The sequence below is a fragment of the Mixophyes fleayi genome, chromosome 3 (genome assembly GCF_038048845.1).
Source record: "Mixophyes fleayi isolate aMixFle1 chromosome 3, aMixFle1.hap1, whole genome shotgun sequence".
In the NCBI taxonomy this organism is placed as follows: Eukaryota; Metazoa; Chordata; class Amphibia; order Anura; family Limnodynastidae; genus Mixophyes; species Mixophyes fleayi.
In genome coordinates, this window is record NC_134404.1 from 183696825 (window position 1) to 183718985 (window position 22161).

Genomic DNA, 22161 nt, shown 5'->3' on the forward strand with positions numbered 1-22161 from the left:
GCTGCAAGAATGGGAGTCCAAAAACTAACTTGTGTCAGGATATATCTCACAGCAAGAGCTCTTAGGAGTGTCACCTGTGACAGGTTCAATCTTCTCACACTGGAATGTGCAAAGCCATCAAATACATCTACATCAGACTTTCGGTCTTCACATTTTACACTTTTATAGCTGAACTCATCAATGGTTCATTTGATATAACATTTACACTGCAGTTATGATTCATCCCTTATAAATAACTAAGTTCCCTATGTTCACGACAGACACAAATATTTTTTCACAAAGTCTGCTGCCTCAGTTTTTATGATGGCAATTTACATATACTCCAGAATGGTATGAAGAGTGATCAGATGAATTGCAATTAATTTCAAAGTCCCTCTTTGCCAGAACAATGAACTTTATCCCAAAAACAACATTTCCACTGCATTTCAGCCCTGCCACAAAAGGACTAGCTGACATCATGTCAGTGATTCTCTCGTTAACACAGGTAAGATTATTGGCAAGGACAAGACTGGAGATCACTCTGTCATGAGTTAGAATAACAGACTGGAAGCTTTAAAAGGAGTGTGGTGCTTGAAATCATTGTTCTTCCTCTGCTAACCATGGTTATCTGCGAACACGTGAAGTCATCATTGCTTTGCACAAGAGCTTCACAGGCAAGGATATTGCTACTAATAAGATTGCACCTAAATAAACCATTTATCAGATCATCAAGAACTTCAAGGAGAGACGTTCAATAGTTGTGAAGAAGGCTCCAGGGCGCCAAAGAATGTCCAGCAAGTGCCAGAACTGTCTCCTAAAGATAATTCAGCTGCGGGATCGGGGCACCGCTAGTGCAGAGCTTGCTCAGGAATGGCAGCAGGCAGGTGTAAGTGCATCTGCATACACAGTGAGACAAAGACTTTTGGAGGATGGCCTAGTGTCAAGAAGGCCAGCAAAGAGCCAGATCTCTCCAGGAAAAACATCAGGAACATACTGATATTCCGCAAAAGGTACAGGGATTGCATTGCTGAGGACTGGGGTAAAGTCATTGAATCTGATGAATCCCCTTTCGGATTGTTTGGGGCATCTGGAAAACGCTTCTCCAGTGAAGGAAAGGTGAGCGTTACCATCAGTTCTGTGTCATGGCAACAGTAAAGCATCAATGAGACCATTCATGTGTGGGGGATTGCATCTCAGGCAAAATTGTGAGTGAGCCCACTCCCTTGGCTAAGAACACAGCCATGAATAAAGAATGGTACCAAAATATCCTCCAAGAGCAACTTCTTCCAACCATCCAAGAACAGTTCGGTGATGGACGATTTCCTGAGGGCAACCATGGAGATGGAAAACTTCTTTAATAAAGTGTTGTGCTAGGACTGGAGAAGAGGGAAAGTCCACAGGAGGAACATTTTTGAAAAACGATAGTGTGAAATCGCCTGCTAGATGGAAAGTCAGTGACGAAGTCCATACTGATGTGGGACCAGGGTCTTGACAGTACAGTAAGAGGGAATAAAGGACCAGTAGGGGTCAGATGGATGCTTTCGTGTTGGGCGCAGAAGTCACAGACGGTTACAAAATCTTCTACATCAGTTCGGAGAGAGGTCCAGTAATAGGTCTAAGAGATGACTTCTAAGGTCTTGAGAAAACCTGCATGGCCGGTGAATAGAGAGGCATGAAACCAACGGAGTCGTCTCTTTCAATGGCAGATAGGAACAAAAGTTTTGACTGTAGGTGGAGTAGAAGTAGAAGACACTGAGGAGGAAAAAAGGCACTTCAAGATTCAGACCCACCCTCGGTGTGTCCCTCTTGGATCCGGACAGGGTTAAAAGCCCAAGAAAGAGCATCCGCTTTCTTGTTCATATGGCCCGGCTTGTAGGTTACATGCAGATTAAAACGGAAAAATAAAAGTGACTAACGGGCCTGCTGGTGTTTAAGACACTGAACCGTCTGAAGATACAGGAGATTCAGGTGATCTGTAAAGATGGTAACACATGCTGAGCACCTTCAAAAGGTAGCGCCACTTGGAGAGAGCCAATTTCATGACCAATAATTCTTTATGGTCAATGGTGTATTCCATTCTGCAGGCAAGAATTTGCGAGAGAAGAAGATGCAGGGTAGAAGTTTGCTAGACAGACATTTCTGGGAGAGCACAGCTTCAACGGTGGAGACATCCACTTCAAGGAAGAAAGGTTGGGTAAATTTCTGGTTTTAGTTTTCGGTGTCTAATTCCTTCAGGGTGAGTGCTGTAATAGCAGCAGTAATACTTGAGTAGTTTTGGGTGAACTATTACAGATAGTTCATCCAAAACTACTCAAGAAAACTAGGAAGCGCTGAATAGACTTTAGGCTGGACGGACGTGGCCAATCCAAGATGGCACAGACTTTTTCAGGATTCATCTGTAGCCATGTCTTGCACCATAGAGAAATTAACACAAACAACAGGCACCTGACTACTATGTCAGGTGCCTTAAATACACCGGGGAGGAAAAAGGAGCCAATTAGCAGACAGGGAGGTAATAAATGGGAGATCTGCCCTGCAAATGCGCAGACTCGAATTCAAGATGACGGGGTTTATCAAAGGTCAGGCAGCGGGAATGATAGGTAGTGCCCCAGGCTAGGATTTCAGAAGTATTCCAATCCACCTGTGGAGAGTGTAGCCGAAGCCAGGGAATGCCCAGAATAAGAGGTGTAGTAGTTTGAGGAAGAACCAAAAAAGAGATTTGCACTAAGTGGAGTGCTCCAATTCAGAGCGTCAGGGCTTGGTCTGGAGACAAATTACACTAGGAAGACGGGAACCATCAATGGCAGATATGACAACCGGATTTTTTAAGGGTAACATAGGCAGGGACCACTGTGAGATCAAAGAATAGTAAATGAAATTCCCGGCAGCGCCGGTATCTTAAAGGGCATGGGACTGACACATGGTGGTGGCATACTATAGAGAAATCGGAATGGAAAACACATCTGGCTTAGAGGATTATTTAGATGTCCCCAGCCTGACCTCCCTGGAACAGGTTAGGGCGTGGCGGTTCCCAATTTCTTCAGGGAAGAGTTAAGGAAGACCAGCGGAGGATAGGTACTGCGTACTGGACCAGATTTCCGGGCGATTTTCGCATAAGGTACCTATTTATTTTATCCTTCCTGGCATGGACTCTCCACATACTATTACTGCACTATCCATCCATGAGGAAGGGTGATTGGAATCACTGGTTAAGATAGATGTGTACGACGATTATCTGCTTATATTTGGAACTTTTATGAGGAAGTGAACTATATCCATTTTTCTCTTTCTTGACTACATTGTCTACCTTTGATGGACTGTCTTTTGACTTACAGAAATATTATTAATGTTTTGGATATCTACAGACATTTTTATATCTCTGGTGATCCTTGTCTATGGACATTAGGAATGATGTTTGTTGTTTTTATTATATGACCTTATAGTCCCATGTTTCTAAGAATCCTTTGTTTTGGGGCTTATGAAGTTTATCTACTATTTTGATCAGTGCACTGATTCACTGTTTTATTTATTTTGATTAAATATCTGTATTATATTTGGTTTTTGATCTGCCATATATAAGCAGAATACACCACTGGCGCTGGGGAGATTTTCTTAAGTTTACTATCTATTTTCTATTAGAGGAGTAGGGATCTCCTCTTTTTCTCCCCTTCTCTGGCAGATATACATTTTTCACTGAGTATCTTTTTCTTTTGTCTAAGGGTTAAGGGAGTCCCCAGATTCTGCACAATAAATTATGAAAAATAATATCAGCGTTGGATCAGCGGCCCATGAAGACAACCTGTTAGTAATTGAATCCATGTGATGATAAACAATCTCATTTATTAAAATGTAAAGCAAATATACAACAAACTAATAAAAATATCACATCCAATTGATGAATATCTGTCACGGGCACTAGGAGTCTTTACCCAGGGATCACCAGATGATAGGCTTACCAGAGCAGTATAGGTGGTAATATGGTACTCTGGTAGCAGGGTGATCACGGAACAGGAAATAGCAGATGATGAGATGCTCAGGAAAGTCTATGACTAGCAGCACTGGCAATATGGAGGTAGTAATACACGAGGAACTGTATGGACAAAGGACACGTGAAGGTAGTCAGTGGTCTGCGGTAGCAAGTTGTACCACTGCTATAGTGAGGAGGAATGTCCAACAGAAACGAGGAGGTGATGAGAGTCAGCGGTCTGCGGATAGCAAGTTGTACCGCTGTCAGAGTGAAGGAATGGAATCCAAGTGGAGGTATCCAGGTAGTCAGTGGTCTGCGGTAGCAAGTTGTACCACTGGTATGTGAGAGGATAATGGAACAGGTGATACCGGAAACAGGGATCAGTGGTCTGACATCAGCAAGTTGTACCACTGAATATATATGTGAGAAGGTGCACGGGGGAAGACTGCAACACAGGATATACACAGGCACCTTATACACGATCCACAGTAATATGCACAATATAAATGTATAAATGACTGAACAACACTGCCAATATAGAAAGTCTCTTGAAGTAATCCGGCATGAGATAACACAGTCAATGATGGCAGTAGAGTCAGCAGATAGTACACTCCAGAGGAGAACCAACACAGTCAATGATGGCAATAGACTCAGCGGATAGTACACTCCAGAGGAGAACCAACACAGTCCAGCAAGGTATGCAATACACAGCACAGTCAATGGGAAGTATGCATACCGTGGTTCAGGAGAAGGCAGTCAGACAGGAGTGCAGAGATACCTGAAGGGCAGGAGGCCAGCAGGATACAAGTCCCTGGATGGGTGAAGCGGGGGTCTAGCAGGTGCAGCGCACAGGTAGGTAGACCAGCAGGGAACACAGGAAGGCGTGGAGAGCGGATCAGCAGTAGATGGATGAGTAGCGCTGAGAAATAACAGCAGCGGGTCTCTGCGGGAACACGGAGGTAACCAATAGCAACCAGCAGGTGCAGTAACGATGGGACACCGGAGCAGAGTTGAACTGGAACAGTTGATCACGGAGAGTAGCGGGTAGCAATAGTGGCAGCAGACTCAAGGAAACACGGTAGAGTTGACAAGGACTGAAGACTGAAGCGCACAGAGGCAGCGGATAGGGATCAGCTAGCAGTCACGATGATGAAACACAGACGAGTTGCAGGTTGAAGACTGTAGTGCACGGAGGCAGCGGATAGGAATCAGCCAAACAGTCACGATGTTGAAACACAGACGAGTTGCAGGTTGAAGCCTGTAGTGCACGGAGGCAGCGGATAGGAATCAGCTGGCAGTCACAATCATGAACAGGTGAGTGGATGTGGATGAAGGACTGTAGTGCACGGAGGCAGCGGATAGCATCAGCTAACAGTCCCAATGATACATGGTAGAGTTGAAGTGGTTAGAAGACTGTAGTGCTCGGAGGCAGCGGATAGGAATCAGCTCACAGTCACGATGATACAGTAGATGGTAGAAGTGGTATGGGAACCACAGTAGTAGAAGTGGTTTGGAAACCACAGAGGTAGAAGTGGTTTGGAAACCACAGGAATCAGCTGGGCTGAATAAACAAGGAAACACAGGAACACCTTCAGAGACTCATGGGGAATGAGACTCCAAGATCAGGCAACGTGGTAGTGACCACAGGTGCTTAATATAGGGAGGTTGCCTGATCTGCCAATTAAGTTAAAGGGGTATACACTGAAGTATAGAAAAGGGCTGCGCATGCGCAGACCCTCAGGATGGTGGACGGCCACGGTTCCTAAATGTCCGGGAAGAGGCACTCACGGTCCGGTGAGTGACAGTACCCCCCCTTTTAAAGGTGGGCACAGAACGCCTGGAACCGGGCTTGTCCGGATTTTTGGAGTAAAACTTCTTCAAAAGGGCAGGAGCATTAAGATCTTCAGCTTTGATCCAAGAGCGCTCCTCAGGACCAAAGCCCTTCCAATGAACGAGGAAGTGGAGGACTCCTCGCGAAATTTTTGCATCTAGTACCTCGGTAATCTCAAAATCCTCCTCCTGATGGACTTGAACTGGCTGCGGAGCTGAGGGAGGAGTTGAAAAACGGTTGATAATAAGAGGTTTGAGCAAAGATACATGGAAGGCATTAGAAATCCGAAGACTCTTAGGAAGAAGGAGTTTCACACATACTGGATTGATAACTTGAATGATCCTATATGGACCAATAAAACGAGGGGCGAATTTCATGGATGGAACCTTCAAACGAATATTTTTTGTGGATAACCAGACACGATCTCCAATTTTTAGTGGTGGAATAGCCCGCCTCTTCTTATCAGCGAAAGATTTATATTTGACAGATGTCTTCTTTAAACAGGTTCTGACCTGAGACCAGATATTTTTAAAGGTCTGACAAACAGTTTCCACCGCAGGAACTTGGGTGGGCGGGAGGGCAGGAAATTCCGGAAAAGACGGATGGTGACCGTGAACCACCAGCACTAGACTTTTTGAAGATGACTCCTGAGATCCATCTTCAACGTCCAATGACGTCACGAACGCCCGATGAGGAGGACGGCGTTCAGACTGAACCTTATCACACAGATCCGTAGATGAAGGATCCTGTGGAGGAGGCCCTGGTGGAATAGACGAATGCTGTCTTTTGAATGAAACCACTTGAGAGAGGCAACGATGATGACATTCAGCTCCCCAAGATATAACTTGAGAAGTGCGCCAGTCAATCTGGGGAGAATGACACTGAAGCCATGGAAGGCCTAGGACAATCGGACTTGTCGTAACGGGAAGAATTAAAAACGAAATCTCTTCATGGTGTAACCCACCAATCTGAAGCCTTACTGGAGACGTACTCTGGGTGATGAGACCATTGATGAGACGTGATCCATCCATAGCAGTCACAGTAATCGGTGTTCTCAAAGTAATCACTGGTAGGGACCATTGATTTACTAATGATTTGGAAATAAAATTTCCTGCTGCTCCGGAATCAATCAATGCCTGTGACTCAAAGGTTTTAGTAGCAGAGGAAATCGTAACATCAAAAGTGCAGGCTTTTAATTTCGTAGAAGATGGCGAGGACTCCAGGAACCCTAACCTTATCTCCCCAGTATTGGTTAGAGCCCGGCATTTCCTGGGACAAGAATTGAGCATATGCGTAGAATCGGCACAATAGATACAAAGTCTATTCTTTATTCTTCGGTCCCTCTCCTCTAAAGTTAATTTGGAGCGACCTATCTCCATGGGTATCCCCGGAGATGAAGCTGGGTGAAATTGAGGATTTGAGAGAAGAGGTGTTTTAACCGAAGTTGTTTTCTCAGGTTCTCTTTCACGAAACCTCAGGTCTACCCGATGGCAAAGAGAGATCAAATCTTCTAAAGAGGAGGGTAGTTCTTGTGAAGTCAGTGCGTTTTTAATTTTATCGGAAAGCCCCTGCCAGAAGGCGGCAACTAGTGCTTCAGTGTTCCACTGAAGTTCAGAGGCTAAGATCCTAAATCGAATGACGTACTGAGCCACAGTGCGAGATCCTTGGCGAAGACGGAGAATGCTAGATGCAGCGGAAATAACACGACCTGGTTCATCGAATACACTTCGGAACGTGGAAATAAACTCGGCACTATCCTGTAACAATGGATCGTTTCTTTCCCACAGAGGGGAAGCCCATGCGAGAGCTTGTCCAGAAAACAATGAAATAAGATAGGCCACTCTGGAACGATGGGTAGAAAAATTTTGAGGTTGGAGCTCAAAATGAACTGAGCATTGAGTAAGAAAACCCCTACAGGTTTTGGGGTCTCCATCATATTTTGACGGAGTAGGCAGGTGTAGCGTGGAAGCAGTAGACACCTGGGATGGCACAGGGGAAGAAGATGACGACACAGAAGGATCAACAGTGGCTGCTACCTTTGGCACAGAAGTTACTTGGGCGACTAAAGTCTGATAACATTGCAGCAACTGTTGTTGACGAACATCTTGTTGTTCCATACGGGTAACCAGATACCGCAGCATCTCTATAGCTGTTGGTTCCGAATCTGGGTCTGTCATGGCCTGATCTTACTGTCACGGGCACTAGGAGTCTTTACCCAGGGATCACCAGATGATAGGCTTACCAGAGCAGTATAGGTGGTAATATGGTACTCTGGTAGCAGGGTGATCACGGAACAGGAAATAGCAGATGATGAGATGCTCAGGAAAGTCTATGACTAGCAGCACTGGCAATATGGAGGTAGTAATACACGAGGAACTGTATGGACAAAGGACACGTGAAGGTAGTCAGTGGTCTGCGGTAGCAAGTTGTACCACTGCTATAGTGAGGAGGAATGTCCAACAGAAACGAGGAGGTGATGAGAGTCAGCGGTCTGCGGATAGCAAGTTGTACCGCTGTCAGAGTGAAGGAATGGAATCCAAGTGGAGGTATCCAGGTAGTCAGTGGTCTGCGGTAGCAAGTTGTACCACTGCTATGTGAGAGGATAATGGAACAGGTGATACCGGAAACAGGGATCAGTGGTCTGACATCAGCAAGTTGTACCACTGAATATATATGTGAGAAGGTGCACGGGGGAAGACTGCAACACAGGATATACACAGGCACCTTATACACGATCCACAGTAATATGCACAATATAAATGTATAAATGACTGAACAACACTGCCAATATAGAAAGTCTCTTGAAGTAATCCGGCATGAGATAACACAGTCAATGATGGCAGTAGAGTCAGCAGATAGTACACTCCAGAGGAGAACCAACACAGTCAATGATGGCAATAGACTCAGCGGATAGTACACTCCAGAGGAGAACCAACACAGTCCAGCAAGGTATGCAATACACAGCACAGTCAATGGGAAGTATGCATACCGTGGTTCAGGAGAAGGCAGTCAGACAGGAGTGCAGAGATACCTGAAGGGCAGGAGGCCAGCAGGATACAAGTCCCTGGATGGGTGAAGCGGGGGTCTAGCAGGTGCAGCGCACAGGTAGGTAGACCAGCAGGGAACACAGGAAGGCGTGGAGAGCGGATCAGCAGTAGATGGATGAGTAGCGCTGAGAAATAACAGCAGCGGGTCTCTGCGGGAACACGGAGGTAACCAATAGCAACCAGCAGGTGCAGTAACGATGGGACACCGGAGCAGAGTTGAACTGGAACAGTTGATCACGGAGAGTAGCGGGTAGCAATAGTGGCAGCAGACTCAAGGAAACACGGTAGAGTTGACAAGGACTGAAGACTGAAGCGCACAGAGGCAGCGGATAGGGATCAGCTAGCAGTCACGATGATGAAACACAGACGAGTTGCAGGTTGAAGACTGTAGTGCACGGAGGCAGCGGATAGGAATCAGCCAAACAGTCACGATGTTGAAACACAGACGAGTTGCAGGTTGAAGCCTGTAGTGCACGGAGGCAGCGGATAGGAATCAGCTGGCAGTCACAATCATGAACAGGTGAGTGGATGTGGATGAAGGACTGTAGTGCACGGAGGCAGCGGATAGCATCAGCTAACAGTCCCAATGATACATGGTAGAGTTGAAGTGGTTAGAAGACTGTAGTGCTCGGAGGCAGCGGATAGGAATCAGCTCACAGTCACGATGATACAGTAGATGGTAGAAGTGGTATGGGAACCACAGTAGTAGAAGTGGTTTGGAAACCACAGAGGTAGAAGTGGTTTGGAAACCACAGGAATCAGCTGGGCTGAATAAACAAGGAAACACAGGAACACCTTCAGAGACTCATGGGGAATGAGACTCCAAGATCAGGCAACGTGGTAGTGACCACAGGTGCTTAATATAGGGAGGTTGCCTGATCTGCCAATTAAGTTAAAGGGGTATACACTGAAGTATAGAAAAGGGCTGCGCATGCGCAGACCCTCAGGATGGTGGACGGCCACGGTTCCTAAATGTCCGGGAAGAGGCACTCACGGTCCGGTGAGTGACAATATCTGTATCAGTGCACTGGTATTGATCCCTCTACTTAAAACCAATGAACATCTAAGATAATTCTCGTGGCAAATATGATAGAATTTGTCAGTATATTCAATACTAAATAAATGGAACTCGTTTCATTAAAGCAAATAATGGTGATATTATACCAAAGCAGAGTTAGTTGCCAATCTGTAGGATGTTCAAAGTATCACGATATAAAAATTATGACCACTGCTTGCTCCTCATGACATAATATTGTGATAGGGAGTTAATGAAATAATAACCATCCAATTCTCGGACTGTATAATAATGTTAAGCGGTGTAAATACAAAAGATACCGTGAGATCCTTCCGTAGAAGGTAGATTCAGTGTCTCCGGAGTGCTTGTATGGTATCTAGGCCACCTGTCAGCTGTAATCATCGGCAGCATGCACTCGTGCTTGAGTGATATATCCCACTCGCCGCAGGCAGCGCGGTCCGTTCCAACTCCATGCAAATACAACACCTCCCCGGGAATATTGACACTCCACACACTGCCTCTGATGAAATCATTTTTAATGATAAAACGCGTCAGACTTTTAAGGATCAGTAAGCACGTATTTTAGAACTTCTACTTCTATCATTCATCACAAGATTGTGTTTTGGAGATATGAACTTGGACTAATTTAAATCCCATATGGGAGATAGAAACGCGGTTTTTCGGAACTGCTGTTTCTGTGTTCCATTTTTAATAAATTTGAGAAATAGATCAATCCTTATCCATGCGATAAGGATTGATAACTATTTCTCATTTCTGCCGATGAATGATAAATGTGCCCCTCAATCTGCCTTCTACGGAAGGATCTCACGGTATCTTTTGTATTTACACCGCTTAACATTATTATACAGTCCGAGAATTGGATGGTTATTATTTCATTAACTCACTATCACAATATTATGTCATGAGGAGCGATCCGTGGTCATAATTTTTATATCAATTATGCGATACTTTGAACATCCTACAGATTGGCAACTAACTCTGCTTTGGTATAATATCACCATTATTTGCTTTCATGAAACAAGAGTTCCATTTATTTAGTATTGAATATACTGACAAATTCTATCATATTTGCCACGAGAATTATCTTAGATGTTCATTGGTTTTAAGTAGAGGAATCAATATCAGTGCACTGATACAGATATTCATCAATTGGATGTGATATTTTTATTAGTTTGTTGTATATTTGCTTTACATTTTAATAAATGAGATTGTTTATCATCACATGGATTCAATTACTAACAGGTTGTCTTCATGGGCCGCTGATCCAACGCTGATATTATTTTTCATAATCTATTTATTCAGAATCCACAGGTTCTTATCAGCTGCGTTTTAGCGACCACATTTAGACACAGTCCAGTAAGACTATAGCGAACAGTGCCGGACTACATTTATTTTATATTCTGCACAATAAATGCAGAGGTTATTCCTCAGTCTCCTTTCACGTTCCTCAGGAGACAACTGAGCTCGACCTAGTTGCATGGGTTCATCAGGAGTGGAAGACGGCTAAAAGTGAGGAGCCAACTTAAAAGTAGATTGACAGGGAAACTCCTTCTCAGCAGACCTGTCCCGAAAGCCTAAGTCTATCCGATTACACAGAGAAATAATGGAGTCCAGGATAGATGGTAATTTCTGTGATGCCAGTATGTCCTTTACACAATTGGATAGACCCTGCCAAAAGGCGGCAACTAGTGCATCGTTATTCCATTGTAACTCTGAGGGGAGAATACGAAATTTGATTACATACTGGGCTATTGAACGGGATTCTTGTCGTAACCCATTCCGAGAACTGAACCCACCGGAACTCCGCCGGTACTTTGTGAAAACGAGGCATAACGTCATTGTAGCGTTGACGGATCTTGCGAGTTTTGGACTCTATAAGTACCGCCCTCCACGGCGATCCATCTCCATTTCACAGAGAGACACAGAAGGGGTAGCATGGTTCTTGGCAGTCTCTAGTGCAGTTGGGCAGTGTCATATCTAAAACAGAAAGAGTAGGGGGTGGCAGTTTTCTTAAAAGTCTCCAGTGACATTCTACTGAGTTATAGCTCACACAGAAACACGAGAGTTCCCAGTGTTGTTGCCAGTCTACAGTCTAGGTGACATTGCTCCGTTGATCATTATCATTGTTGAAATAGAAATAAAACGACTGTCAGTGTTCTTCAAAATCTTCAGTCAGATTATACTGTGCCATAGCTCACCCAGAAATAGGAGAGGTGGCAGTGTTTAGTGCTGAAACAGAAATTCAAATATTAGGGCTCACAGTGTTTTTAAAAGTCTCCAGTGACATTCTACGCCATAGCTCTTACAGAAACAGGAGGGGTGGCAGTGTCCTTGTCACTCTCCAGTCACATTGTTCTTGTCATTCTCCAGTCTCAGTGCCATTGGTCACACAGAAATAGGGGTAGCAGTGTTCTTGTCACTCTCCAGTCTTCAGTCATTATTATACTAATCCCTCTACGTCATGTGCTAAAGCCTATGTTTAAGTGCACAGTGGTTTTAAGTTAGGGAAACAAATTTTTTTAAAGATAAAAACACCTCTCTAATAAAGGTAAAAGTTTACTGTAGAAAAATATAAAATTGCCAACATGCCATTCTACCCAAATATTAACAAGCATACCAGCATCAGCTAGCTCCTTTCTCTCAGCTAGATCCCAGCACCTGCAATCTACACTGTCATCATCCTCATCCTCACCAGCATGTACATCATCCTCACACAATACTAATTCATCCCCACTGGAATCCACCATTACAGAAGTCTCTGTACTTTGATGTAATTGCCAGTAATGGCCTTCCCTGGGGAATTTGTAGTTCATTTTATGACAGAGCGGTCACGATTTTTGGGCAATTCTTTAGACCAGACCAAATGTCAAAATGCTGTGCTGATTCATCTGCACCACCACTGGTTGTCTTTGGAAAGCTAAGCTTTTTCCTATTAGCAGTTGCCAAGCAAACTACGGGAGGATGAGTTGTCGTATCATGTACCACTTGAGCAATCAGCTTGCTGACCAGAGCTCATTGCATCTCTTGAGATCTGGGTCAGCTGGAAAGAAAGAGAAAGCAGAGCTCTTAATCTAGGATTATGCACAGTTGCCAAAATGTAGTGATCCGATTTCAAGAATTTGATAACTTTTGGATCCTGGCGAAGAGAATAAAGTACTTGATCTACAAGTCCTACATAGTTAGCGGAATTGCTTAGTTTCATCTCCTCCTTCAATTTCTTTAGCTGCTTTTCTAGTCTAATTAGGGGAATCACTTGACTTAAGCTAACAGTGTCTGAACTCACTTCACAGGTGACTACTTAGTGTGGTTTCAGCACCTTGTACAACACGGAAAGTATTCTACACTGTGCTGGAATAAAGTACATTCCCCCTCAAATTCGATTCTTCTTGCAGCAGCTGCAATCTTCTACATGCTTTTGCAGAATGCCAAAAATGACCAAAATTATTTCTGGACACAGACAGCAACTCCTGCATGTCCCCATCATTTTTTAAAAAGCTTGGTACCACCAAATTGATTGTGTGAGCAAACAGGGAATGTGATGGAATTCTACCCATTGTAATGCTCTAACAATATTGGTGGCGTTATCACAAATGACATATCCTCAGGAGAGTTCAAGCGGGATAAGTCATGTTGCAATGACATCCCTTGGTTGTTCAAACAGGTTGTCAGCGGTATGCCTCTTAGTGTAGCTGGTGATACACAAATGTAGGATACCTCTTTGTATTTGCAACAGGATGAGGGGGATGTTTGTATAGCTGACGACGGCGCTAATGAGTATGTTATGTTGATGAGGATGATGTTGTATGTGTAAGTCCTGAACCAGTGGAAGCAGTTCTTGCCAGTAATAAGAAGAAAGCCATTGTCATGCAATAAGACCAAAAAATCCACCTCTTATGTGTGCAGTTATTTTTACCCAATCCTGACAACAGTTGTCTAGCCATTTCTATTGTTTATAAAGCCACACAGACAACACCTTCCTCATCAATATCCTCACTATTGATCGAAGTTAGTCCTGCATCCAAGTTGCTAAGGCTAGATGACTTCTCCCCTATCCAGGATTACTCTGAAGAATTCTTGAGCGTTAGTCCCGCTGCTGCTGCTGCTTGGGGTGGATCTTCAACCCAGCAGTAGACCAAGAAGAAGACTACTATTAATTTCCAACAATTGGCTGTTGAACAATCCTTTGCAAGAGGAAGCAAGTATGAAATCTGTCACCCAGTTGCAAAGCGAATCACAGATGCCATGTTGACTATGTTAGTATTAGATCTGCGTCCAATAGCCACAATTAATGCAGCTGGTTTAAAACCGTTAATTAAGGTCATGTGTCCCCGTTACCAAATTCCATTATGACACCATTTTACTAGAAAAGCAATTCCTTACCTCTACCAAAACGTTCCATAAAATGTAATTATTGGGCTACAAAATGCCATTCTACCCACTGTACACAACCACAGATATGTGGACATCCGGAAGTGGGCAAACTAAAGATTATATGACTGTGGACAGCCCACTGGGTAAGTGAATTGCCTTCAGCAGCATGTACCCAACATCAGATTAATCCAAGGCAGGCTACTTAGTGGCTTCACTAAGAGGCATATCGATGACAACCTGTTTGAAAAATGAAGGTATGTCATTGCAACATTGCTTATCCCATTTGGACTCTCCTGAGGATATGTAATTTATGATAACGCCACCAATATTGTGAGAGCATTACAGTTGGGTGAAATCACATTCCCTGTTTTGTTCACACAATCTACTTGGTGGTACAGAGCTTTTTGAAAATTGACAGGGACATGCAGGTCTGTGGCCCCAAAAAGTTTGGGGCATTTTTGGCATTCTGCAACAGAATGTAGGAAATTGCAGTGGCTGCAAGAAGAATTTATTTTGCCCTGCCACCAACTGAAGCAAGAGGTGGTAACAAGGTGGAATTCCACACGTTATATGCTTGAGGATGGAGGAACAGCAAAAAGCCATCCACGTTTACTCCAAAAGCCATATATTTTAGTCCAGCGCAGTGTAGAATACTTTCCGTGTTGTGCAAGGTGCTGAAATGAATCAAAGTAATCACCTGTGAACTGAGTTCAGACACCGATAGCTTGAGCAAAGGGATTTTCTTAATTAGAATTTTGAAAAGCACCTTGAAAAATTGAAGGAGGAGATGAAACAAAGAAATTACGCTAAGTATGTCAGATGTATAGATGAAGTACTTTAATTGCTTCAGCGAGGATCAACTTCTGGAAATCATATCACTACCTTTTGGCAACTATGTTTGATTCTAAGTTTAAGAGCTATGTCTTCTCTTTATTTCCCACTGTCCCAGATCAAAAGAGATACAATGAGCTCCTGGTGAGCTAGTTGACAGCTGAAGTGATACCTGACACGACAGACACCCCTCCTTCAGTTTCTCCGGCTACTGCTGCTAGGAAAACGAAGCTTTTCTAAGAGACCCAGTGATGATGCAGATGATTTAACAGAACATTTTAAAATTTGGTCTGGTTCAAGACAAAAAGGAATTGCCCAAAAATCATGACAGCTCTGTCGTAGAATGAACAACAAATTCCACAAGGAAGGCCTTTACTAGCATTTAGTTCCAAGTACATAGACTTCTGTAATGGTGGACTAGAGCCGGGATTAATTAGTATTGCGTGATGAAGATGTACACACTGATGAGGGTAAGGATGAGGACGACAATGTAGATTGCAGGTGCTGGGATCTAGCTGAGAGAAGGAAGCTAGCATGTGCTGGAATGTTTATTAATATTTGGGTAAAATGACATGTTGGCAATTTTATGTTTTTCTACTGTATAGTTTCACCTTTATTAAAGATGTGTTTTTGTTTTTTTTAAAAAAGGTAAAAGCCTTTCTTTTTTACATTTTTGTTTTTGACATTTTTGTCTTTGACATTTATGTTACGGAGACTTCTGTAATGGTGGTTTTTCTGTGGGGTTGAATTAATATTGTGTTAGGATGAAGACTGTTTTCAATCATCCTTTCAAATTTCTTCTCTCTCGTACGTGTGACCACATACTTTGTTTATCACTGGGCTCACCATCTCCAACCCGTCAGGGCACCCGGATTGGTCTTGGTATGAGAAATGTATGCATCCCAGGAGGTCCGTCGCCATGTATTAGCTGTAGAATTACCACAGTTACCCAAGTAACAGGTGGAGCGATCAAAGGAACCATAACTGATTGAATGAGCCATTCGATCTCCTCTTCATCTTCCATAGCTTCGGCTGCAGGGGCCGATGACACACGCATTTGTTATCTCAGATCTCTGAGCTGTTCTTTAAACTGGACATATTTATCATCCTGGGTCAGGGCCTCCTCTGTATTATTCCTCTGAATCGCAGTGGAACTCTCGTGTACAAGCTCTCGTAGATCCGGGATCTCATCCGGTGGGTCACATTTTAATTTAAGTACTGTCTCCTCAACTGCATCTATATATTGGTTTAAATCTCTATTCAATGCAGCATATTCCAACATGATGGATTCCATACTGCCCACATGTTCCGTGTCACAGTCTGTCTGAAGAAGATAATGCCACTCCAGTTGTAATATCCATTCCTGTGTCTACATAAGTTTGGCAATTGTTCAGAAATGAGAGGAAAGTATCCAGAGAAGAGAAGGAGATTAAAGATGCAGCACGAGCAGACATGATTTAATAATGTAGAGTTCATTGACAGCACTGTTGGGCTAAAGTCAGCTAAGCTATTGGCAACTTGTTTTATGGGGGCCCAAACAAACCAAGCAAATCAGCCACAAAAGTGTCACTCCTTGTCACTGAAGTGCTTGCTTTGTTAAAATGTACATGTCCTTTGCAATATCTTACATAAGGGTGTGTGGGAGGGCCCAAGGAGAATTCCATCTTGCACCACTTTTCTTTTCTGTCACTGCTGTGTGACAATGTTTCCTAGATATGCTATGAACTGCCATGTGTTTGTGTCGTTGCTCTGTTGCTTAGCATTCAGCCAGGTCGCTGCAGTCTTTGTCCAAAAGTGGATGAAATTAATATTGTGACCTGTGAGGTGGTAAAAATTGACTGCAACTTACTGGAAATTAGTGTTATTGAGGTTAATAATGTAGGAAATAAAAAAAAGCAAAATTGTCTGATTTTAGCATATTTTACCTATTTTTCTGAAAAATACAGATCCAAAACGCATTGAAAGGGTTTTTGATGTATCTTCTTTGGTTAAAAGTTGCTGATATATTGTTGTGTTCCTTACCCACTATGTACCCCCCCACCCTCCCCTTTTACCCATTTGTTTATTGTTCTTCCTTCCTCCCCACTCCCCCCCTTTTTATTTCTGTACCCCTTAAAAACTTTTGCAAAATTTAATAAAAACTTTTAAAAGGGAAAAAAAAAATACAGATCCAAAACCAAAACATGCGATGGCGTTTTTGCCAAAACCACAATACGAAGTTGATCCAGATCCAAAAGCAGAACACGGGGGTCAGTGAAAATCTCTATTATAAATGGAGTCATAAACTCATGTATTAAACCTAATGTACTGATTTTGTCCAACTTAGGCCCATATTGTAGTGTGTAACCAATTGGTAGTCATGCTGTCTAAAGGAAAGCCAATCCAAATATTAACTAAATTAATTTCTTTTTCAATATTTTTTTTTACAACACAAATACTTTGTTCTAGCAATGGTAGGCTTATAAAAGGAGGCATTTTAGAAATTGGTAGCAGAAATTTTAAACATCATCATCCCCTCTGTCAAATTTTCAATATAATTTATTCTCCTTCGGAGTGTTTTGTATTAATGATAGAAGGTAAAGTTCAGGAAGTGCCAGAAATAAAACTGCAATATAGACTATATGGATTCAAGTCTGTGATACCATTACCCACACTCACAGCAATTTGGGTGCAAGGAACAAGACAACAATGCACACCATATTACCTCAAGTTTCCAAGATACACACAATAGGGTAGATTCAATTCAGCGCGAGGTGCCACCGAATATCATATTGCCGCCTATTATGGTAAGGAATCTCCTATTATCTGTGCAACTCTATGGGATGTGAAGGGAAATGAGCAGAAACTTGAGCCAGAACATCGAGGCGATATGTCTCCGTGGACTGGCCAAAGACACATTGCGACATCTTGCGCTGAACTGAATCTCCCCCTTTTGTATTTAGCTCATCATGTATTCTGGAGTTGTCATAAAATATATATTTGTAACTTTGACTGCTGTATGCATTCCTATGGAGTGGCAGACTTGTGACCTATAAGAATGCTCCGTTGAGCCAAAAAAACATAACTATGCCAACAGTGCTAATGTAGATTAGTTCCTCGCAACCAATGAGTGCACAGGTCTTTCTTGTTAGCGAATGATAGAACTAGGAAAAAACCTATAGTTATCGTGTTAGAACACAATTATAATTAAACAATGGAAAGCAGAAAGAATCTAACACATCAATCTGTGCAACGGGAGACCGAAACCTTCTAAAATATGAAACATTCAAAACTATTATAAGATTTGATTAACATTTACATTACAGTTCCTTAACTCACTTCTCCATCACCTCTCTCATCAGTGCCTCATGCATCTCAGTTACTGGTTCATTTGTACAGGTCTACACTATACCATTGCACTATTTCAGTAATTACATAGCTTAAACGCCCCCACAAACACTTTTCTAATAATTACCCATTAGTACCTTGTGAGTGGTTCTTGTTTATTTTTTAATATGAGGTTATCAACAGAAAACATCATGCGGCAAACGACCCATTCCATGTGAATTATAGAACTCTTGGTGGTTATTTCCTTAATATAAAAGCAAATGGTTAGTTTTCCTTATTCAGCAAACACTTAACACTCATTAGTCTAGGAAATTTGTCTGAATAATAATTAAATATTTGACAACCTGTAAGTAAAGACAACAGCATTGATTGAGTTATGATAAATGACAGTGGAACTAAAGTATGTGTGTATTATTTGTGCAGCTGTGTAAGGTTAATTAATAATTAATCACAATTACATTCAATAGCCGCTTTAAAAACTCTAAAATGACATGCTTTTATCATGACATAAGCACATGCAACATGCTGCTTGAAAGCCACCAGAAAGCAGAACACACAACCTTTTTTTGAGGCTTGGAAGGAGCCATTTACAATGGACAGACACAAAACTTCATACGTGAATGCGGTGAACCTGGCACAGTATAAAACCACAACCCTGATACAAGTAATTTGTAACCCTGATCGGTAAAGTAGCTGAAGGCAGGGACAGTTGAGGGGGGTATAGAGCACTTAAAAGGGGCTCAATGCTTGTACCTTTAGGTGTACAGATAATTTGTCAGTCATCTCTGGATTTAAAGAAGCAGAATTACAAATGTAATCAGATCAATTATCTACTGAAATCAAGCAATTTCGGTGTTATATAAATAATTGGCCAAATTCACAACAATTGCACACGATTTGTCTTTAAATTTGCATCTTAAATGCTTTATAGCTAAATTCATTATCAGTGCAACCATATTCTGTCAATCTGCCATAACCTCCACACTGAATGAATTAAAAATAAAAAAAATAATAGCATTAGTTCTATGACAGTGGATTACATCTAAAGCCTACATTTTGATAGATTTTTATTTTTTTTGCACATAAAAACATGCACTGCACTTGTTCTCTGGGTGCAAAAGGAGACAAAACTGTGGGTGAAAGGAAATGCTAATTTTTACACTGCGTCTGATCGTCATACGTAACCCTCATTTTCCTGGTGGTAGTCATTTTTCCGGCTCTAATAACCCCGACACAGTAGACACTGACGAAAAAATAGCGATGAGTACAACACCGGTAATGTAAAAATTGCGACTTACCACGTTAGTGACAAGTGGTATTTGCGGCACCTTCAAATCCCTACCAGTGTAAAAAACGACCTTGCAAAACATGGACGGTAAAAAATGACGTAATTTCTAATGGATTTAATTCAAACTGCAGTTTTAAAGTGGCAATGGCTGGACCCACAGCATGTATAATGTAATCCAGGCTGTTAAGTGTTCAAACGCTTAACCCGACATTGCTGCTTTAAATTAAAAGTGATAGAGCTCGCAATGACGTCAAAGTCTAGTGACGGACACCTCAGTAGTCGGAATCACTTGCGGTCAGCATCCTGCTGCAATCAGATATCTACACCGTCAGTATGGAGGAAAGTCCGATTATATTTCAATCATTTTTTTTAGAGCTTCAGAGTTTAAGTGTAGGATTCCTCGCTGTCGGAATGGTGGTAATCGTGAACCACCGAACCAGATAATGTGCAACATTTAAGTATTTCACAAAACAAAGTTTTCTGCCTCTAACTTTGAGCCTTTGTACAGATTCTGCTCTTTATAAATTGGTGTACAATTTTGCCAGAAACGAAGTTCATAGTAATTTTAAAGACTTATGTGTTTTATTTATGAGCATTTCTTAAAAATGTCATAACACATTAGCAAGTTAAGTTATCTCGGCCACTGAAGCTGCTGCCAAAGGTTCCCCTCTTTCCAGAAGTGCAACTGATCGTGGTATGGGGCATGGGGTAATTGGAACAAATAGGTTTCACTTCCAAAATAGTTTATGTGCTTTTACTAGCATTAAAAACACTAGCAAAACCAAGTAATTCAATGGTCATTTTATACGTAACATGACCTTCCACATGCAATGTATACAGAAAAGAGCATTTCTAGGTCCTCTTCGACTGATGCAATAAAAACATTTAAACACACAAAAGGGGTGCATGAAAAACAAAATCGATCTGATGTCCCTTTCGCTGCCATGGCGAGTTTGCAACTCGGGAGCCCAAACCGATTTTACACAGCGCAGCCTTTACAGAAATAACCAATATTACTGTTATTTCTCACTCGACCCAAGCAAATTTTAAATGTATTTTATTTTTACAGAATATCCCATAATTGCTCAATTGAGCTCAGATTTAGTGATGACTGAGAAGGCAATGACATATAGATAAAATCAATGTCATACTCAGAACAATGGGTGACCACGTGTGCGCTTTGGATAGGGGCATTGCTTTTCTGGAAGACACCTCTCAAGGAAGGAAACAAATGCTGCAACATGGGCTGACGATCACTCAGTACTACCAAGTAGCGATTAGCACTGTCCTTTGTAGGGAATGACTGCTAAGAAAACCATGCTACAACATTACAGAACCATCATATCCCCTCACTGGTGGAAAACAAGCACTCAGGCCTGTAGAATGCTTTAGGTTTGTGTCACAAGTGTATTTGTCGAAATGATGATGATGATGATGAACATGTGAGGATGATTCATCAAATAAGAGCTCTAGGAAGATAACACTCAATATCTACATCATTGACCACTTAAGTGTGGGACATTTCATGATGTAGATTCTATGTCAATGGAAGTGAAATTGTTAATTTAGAACATCAAGACAAATTGAAGTAGTATTTTACTAGAGAAATGGAAAAGTTAAAATGAACAAAGAGTGGTCCTAAAATTGTATGAGGAAGGGCTTTAAAATTATGTTCTTATTCTATTACAAACCTGCAAAAGATGGCACAGCGTATTATTTTGGGAAAGTTTTAGAATCCTTAAATGAGAGTGTGCTGTGGACCTGCTCTCAGTTATGTTTGAGGTGGATAATTAAGCACAATTGCTAAAACAAAGAAATGTATTGTGAACCTGCATGTTCTGCAGTTAGTAAATTACATTGAGGGTGTATAAATCCTGGTTCATAAAGCAGCCTTCATTTTCTTATCCATTCTCTATCAAAGCATAACTTAATAATGTCTATCAATCTACATTATAAGCCTTGAAAATGTGATGTTATTTGATACAGAACTGTAAAAGGGTATCTATTTTGGTTGTAAATGGGTTCTAATAGTCTGGAATGGTCAAATGAGTTGATGGCCATTTATTAACATTATTTATGATTTATTACAGTCAACCAGCTCCTCGCAAAGATAGTTCTGATTTAACCTAAGAAATATAATTCTTATTCTTCCTAAATCCACAGGACCAATTTATATATAATAAATTTATGCTTATATCTTCAAGAAAAACTGCACACAAGATGTAGCTTCATTTACAATGTTTTGTATTCTTAATTATTATAATTGTAAAACTCATATATATTACAAAACAGTATAACAGAGTATATTTATATGATTTCACCAGGTTTTGTTTGCTCTATTACATGGGTGGTACAGCATAGATGTTCATACAATACATTATATTTATTGCCTGTTTTATAAATATACAAGTCATTGTGTGTGTTTCTCAGCTATTGTGTAGTGTAAAGGTGTGTCTATATATCAGTTTCACCTATTGTTAAAGG

General features: G+C 41.8%; 1 protein-coding gene across 3 annotated transcripts in view; it reads right to left on the bottom strand.

The window, feature by feature from the left end:
* Positions 1–22161, bottom strand: part of LOC142144240 (popeye domain-containing protein 1-like) — a 170138-nt gene that overhangs the window by 11612 nt on the left and 136365 nt on the right. The window contains exon 8 of one of the 3 annotated variants that reach the window (XM_075202847.1): positions 18527–18633. The exons of the other annotated variants lie outside the window; for them this stretch is intronic. Within the exon in view, the coding sequence (XP_075058948.1) occupies positions 18566–18633 (68 nt within the window). The 3' untranslated portion in view covers positions 18527–18565. The remainder of the gene's footprint in view (positions 1–18526; positions 18634–22161) is intronic. 3 annotated transcript variants of the gene reach the window in all.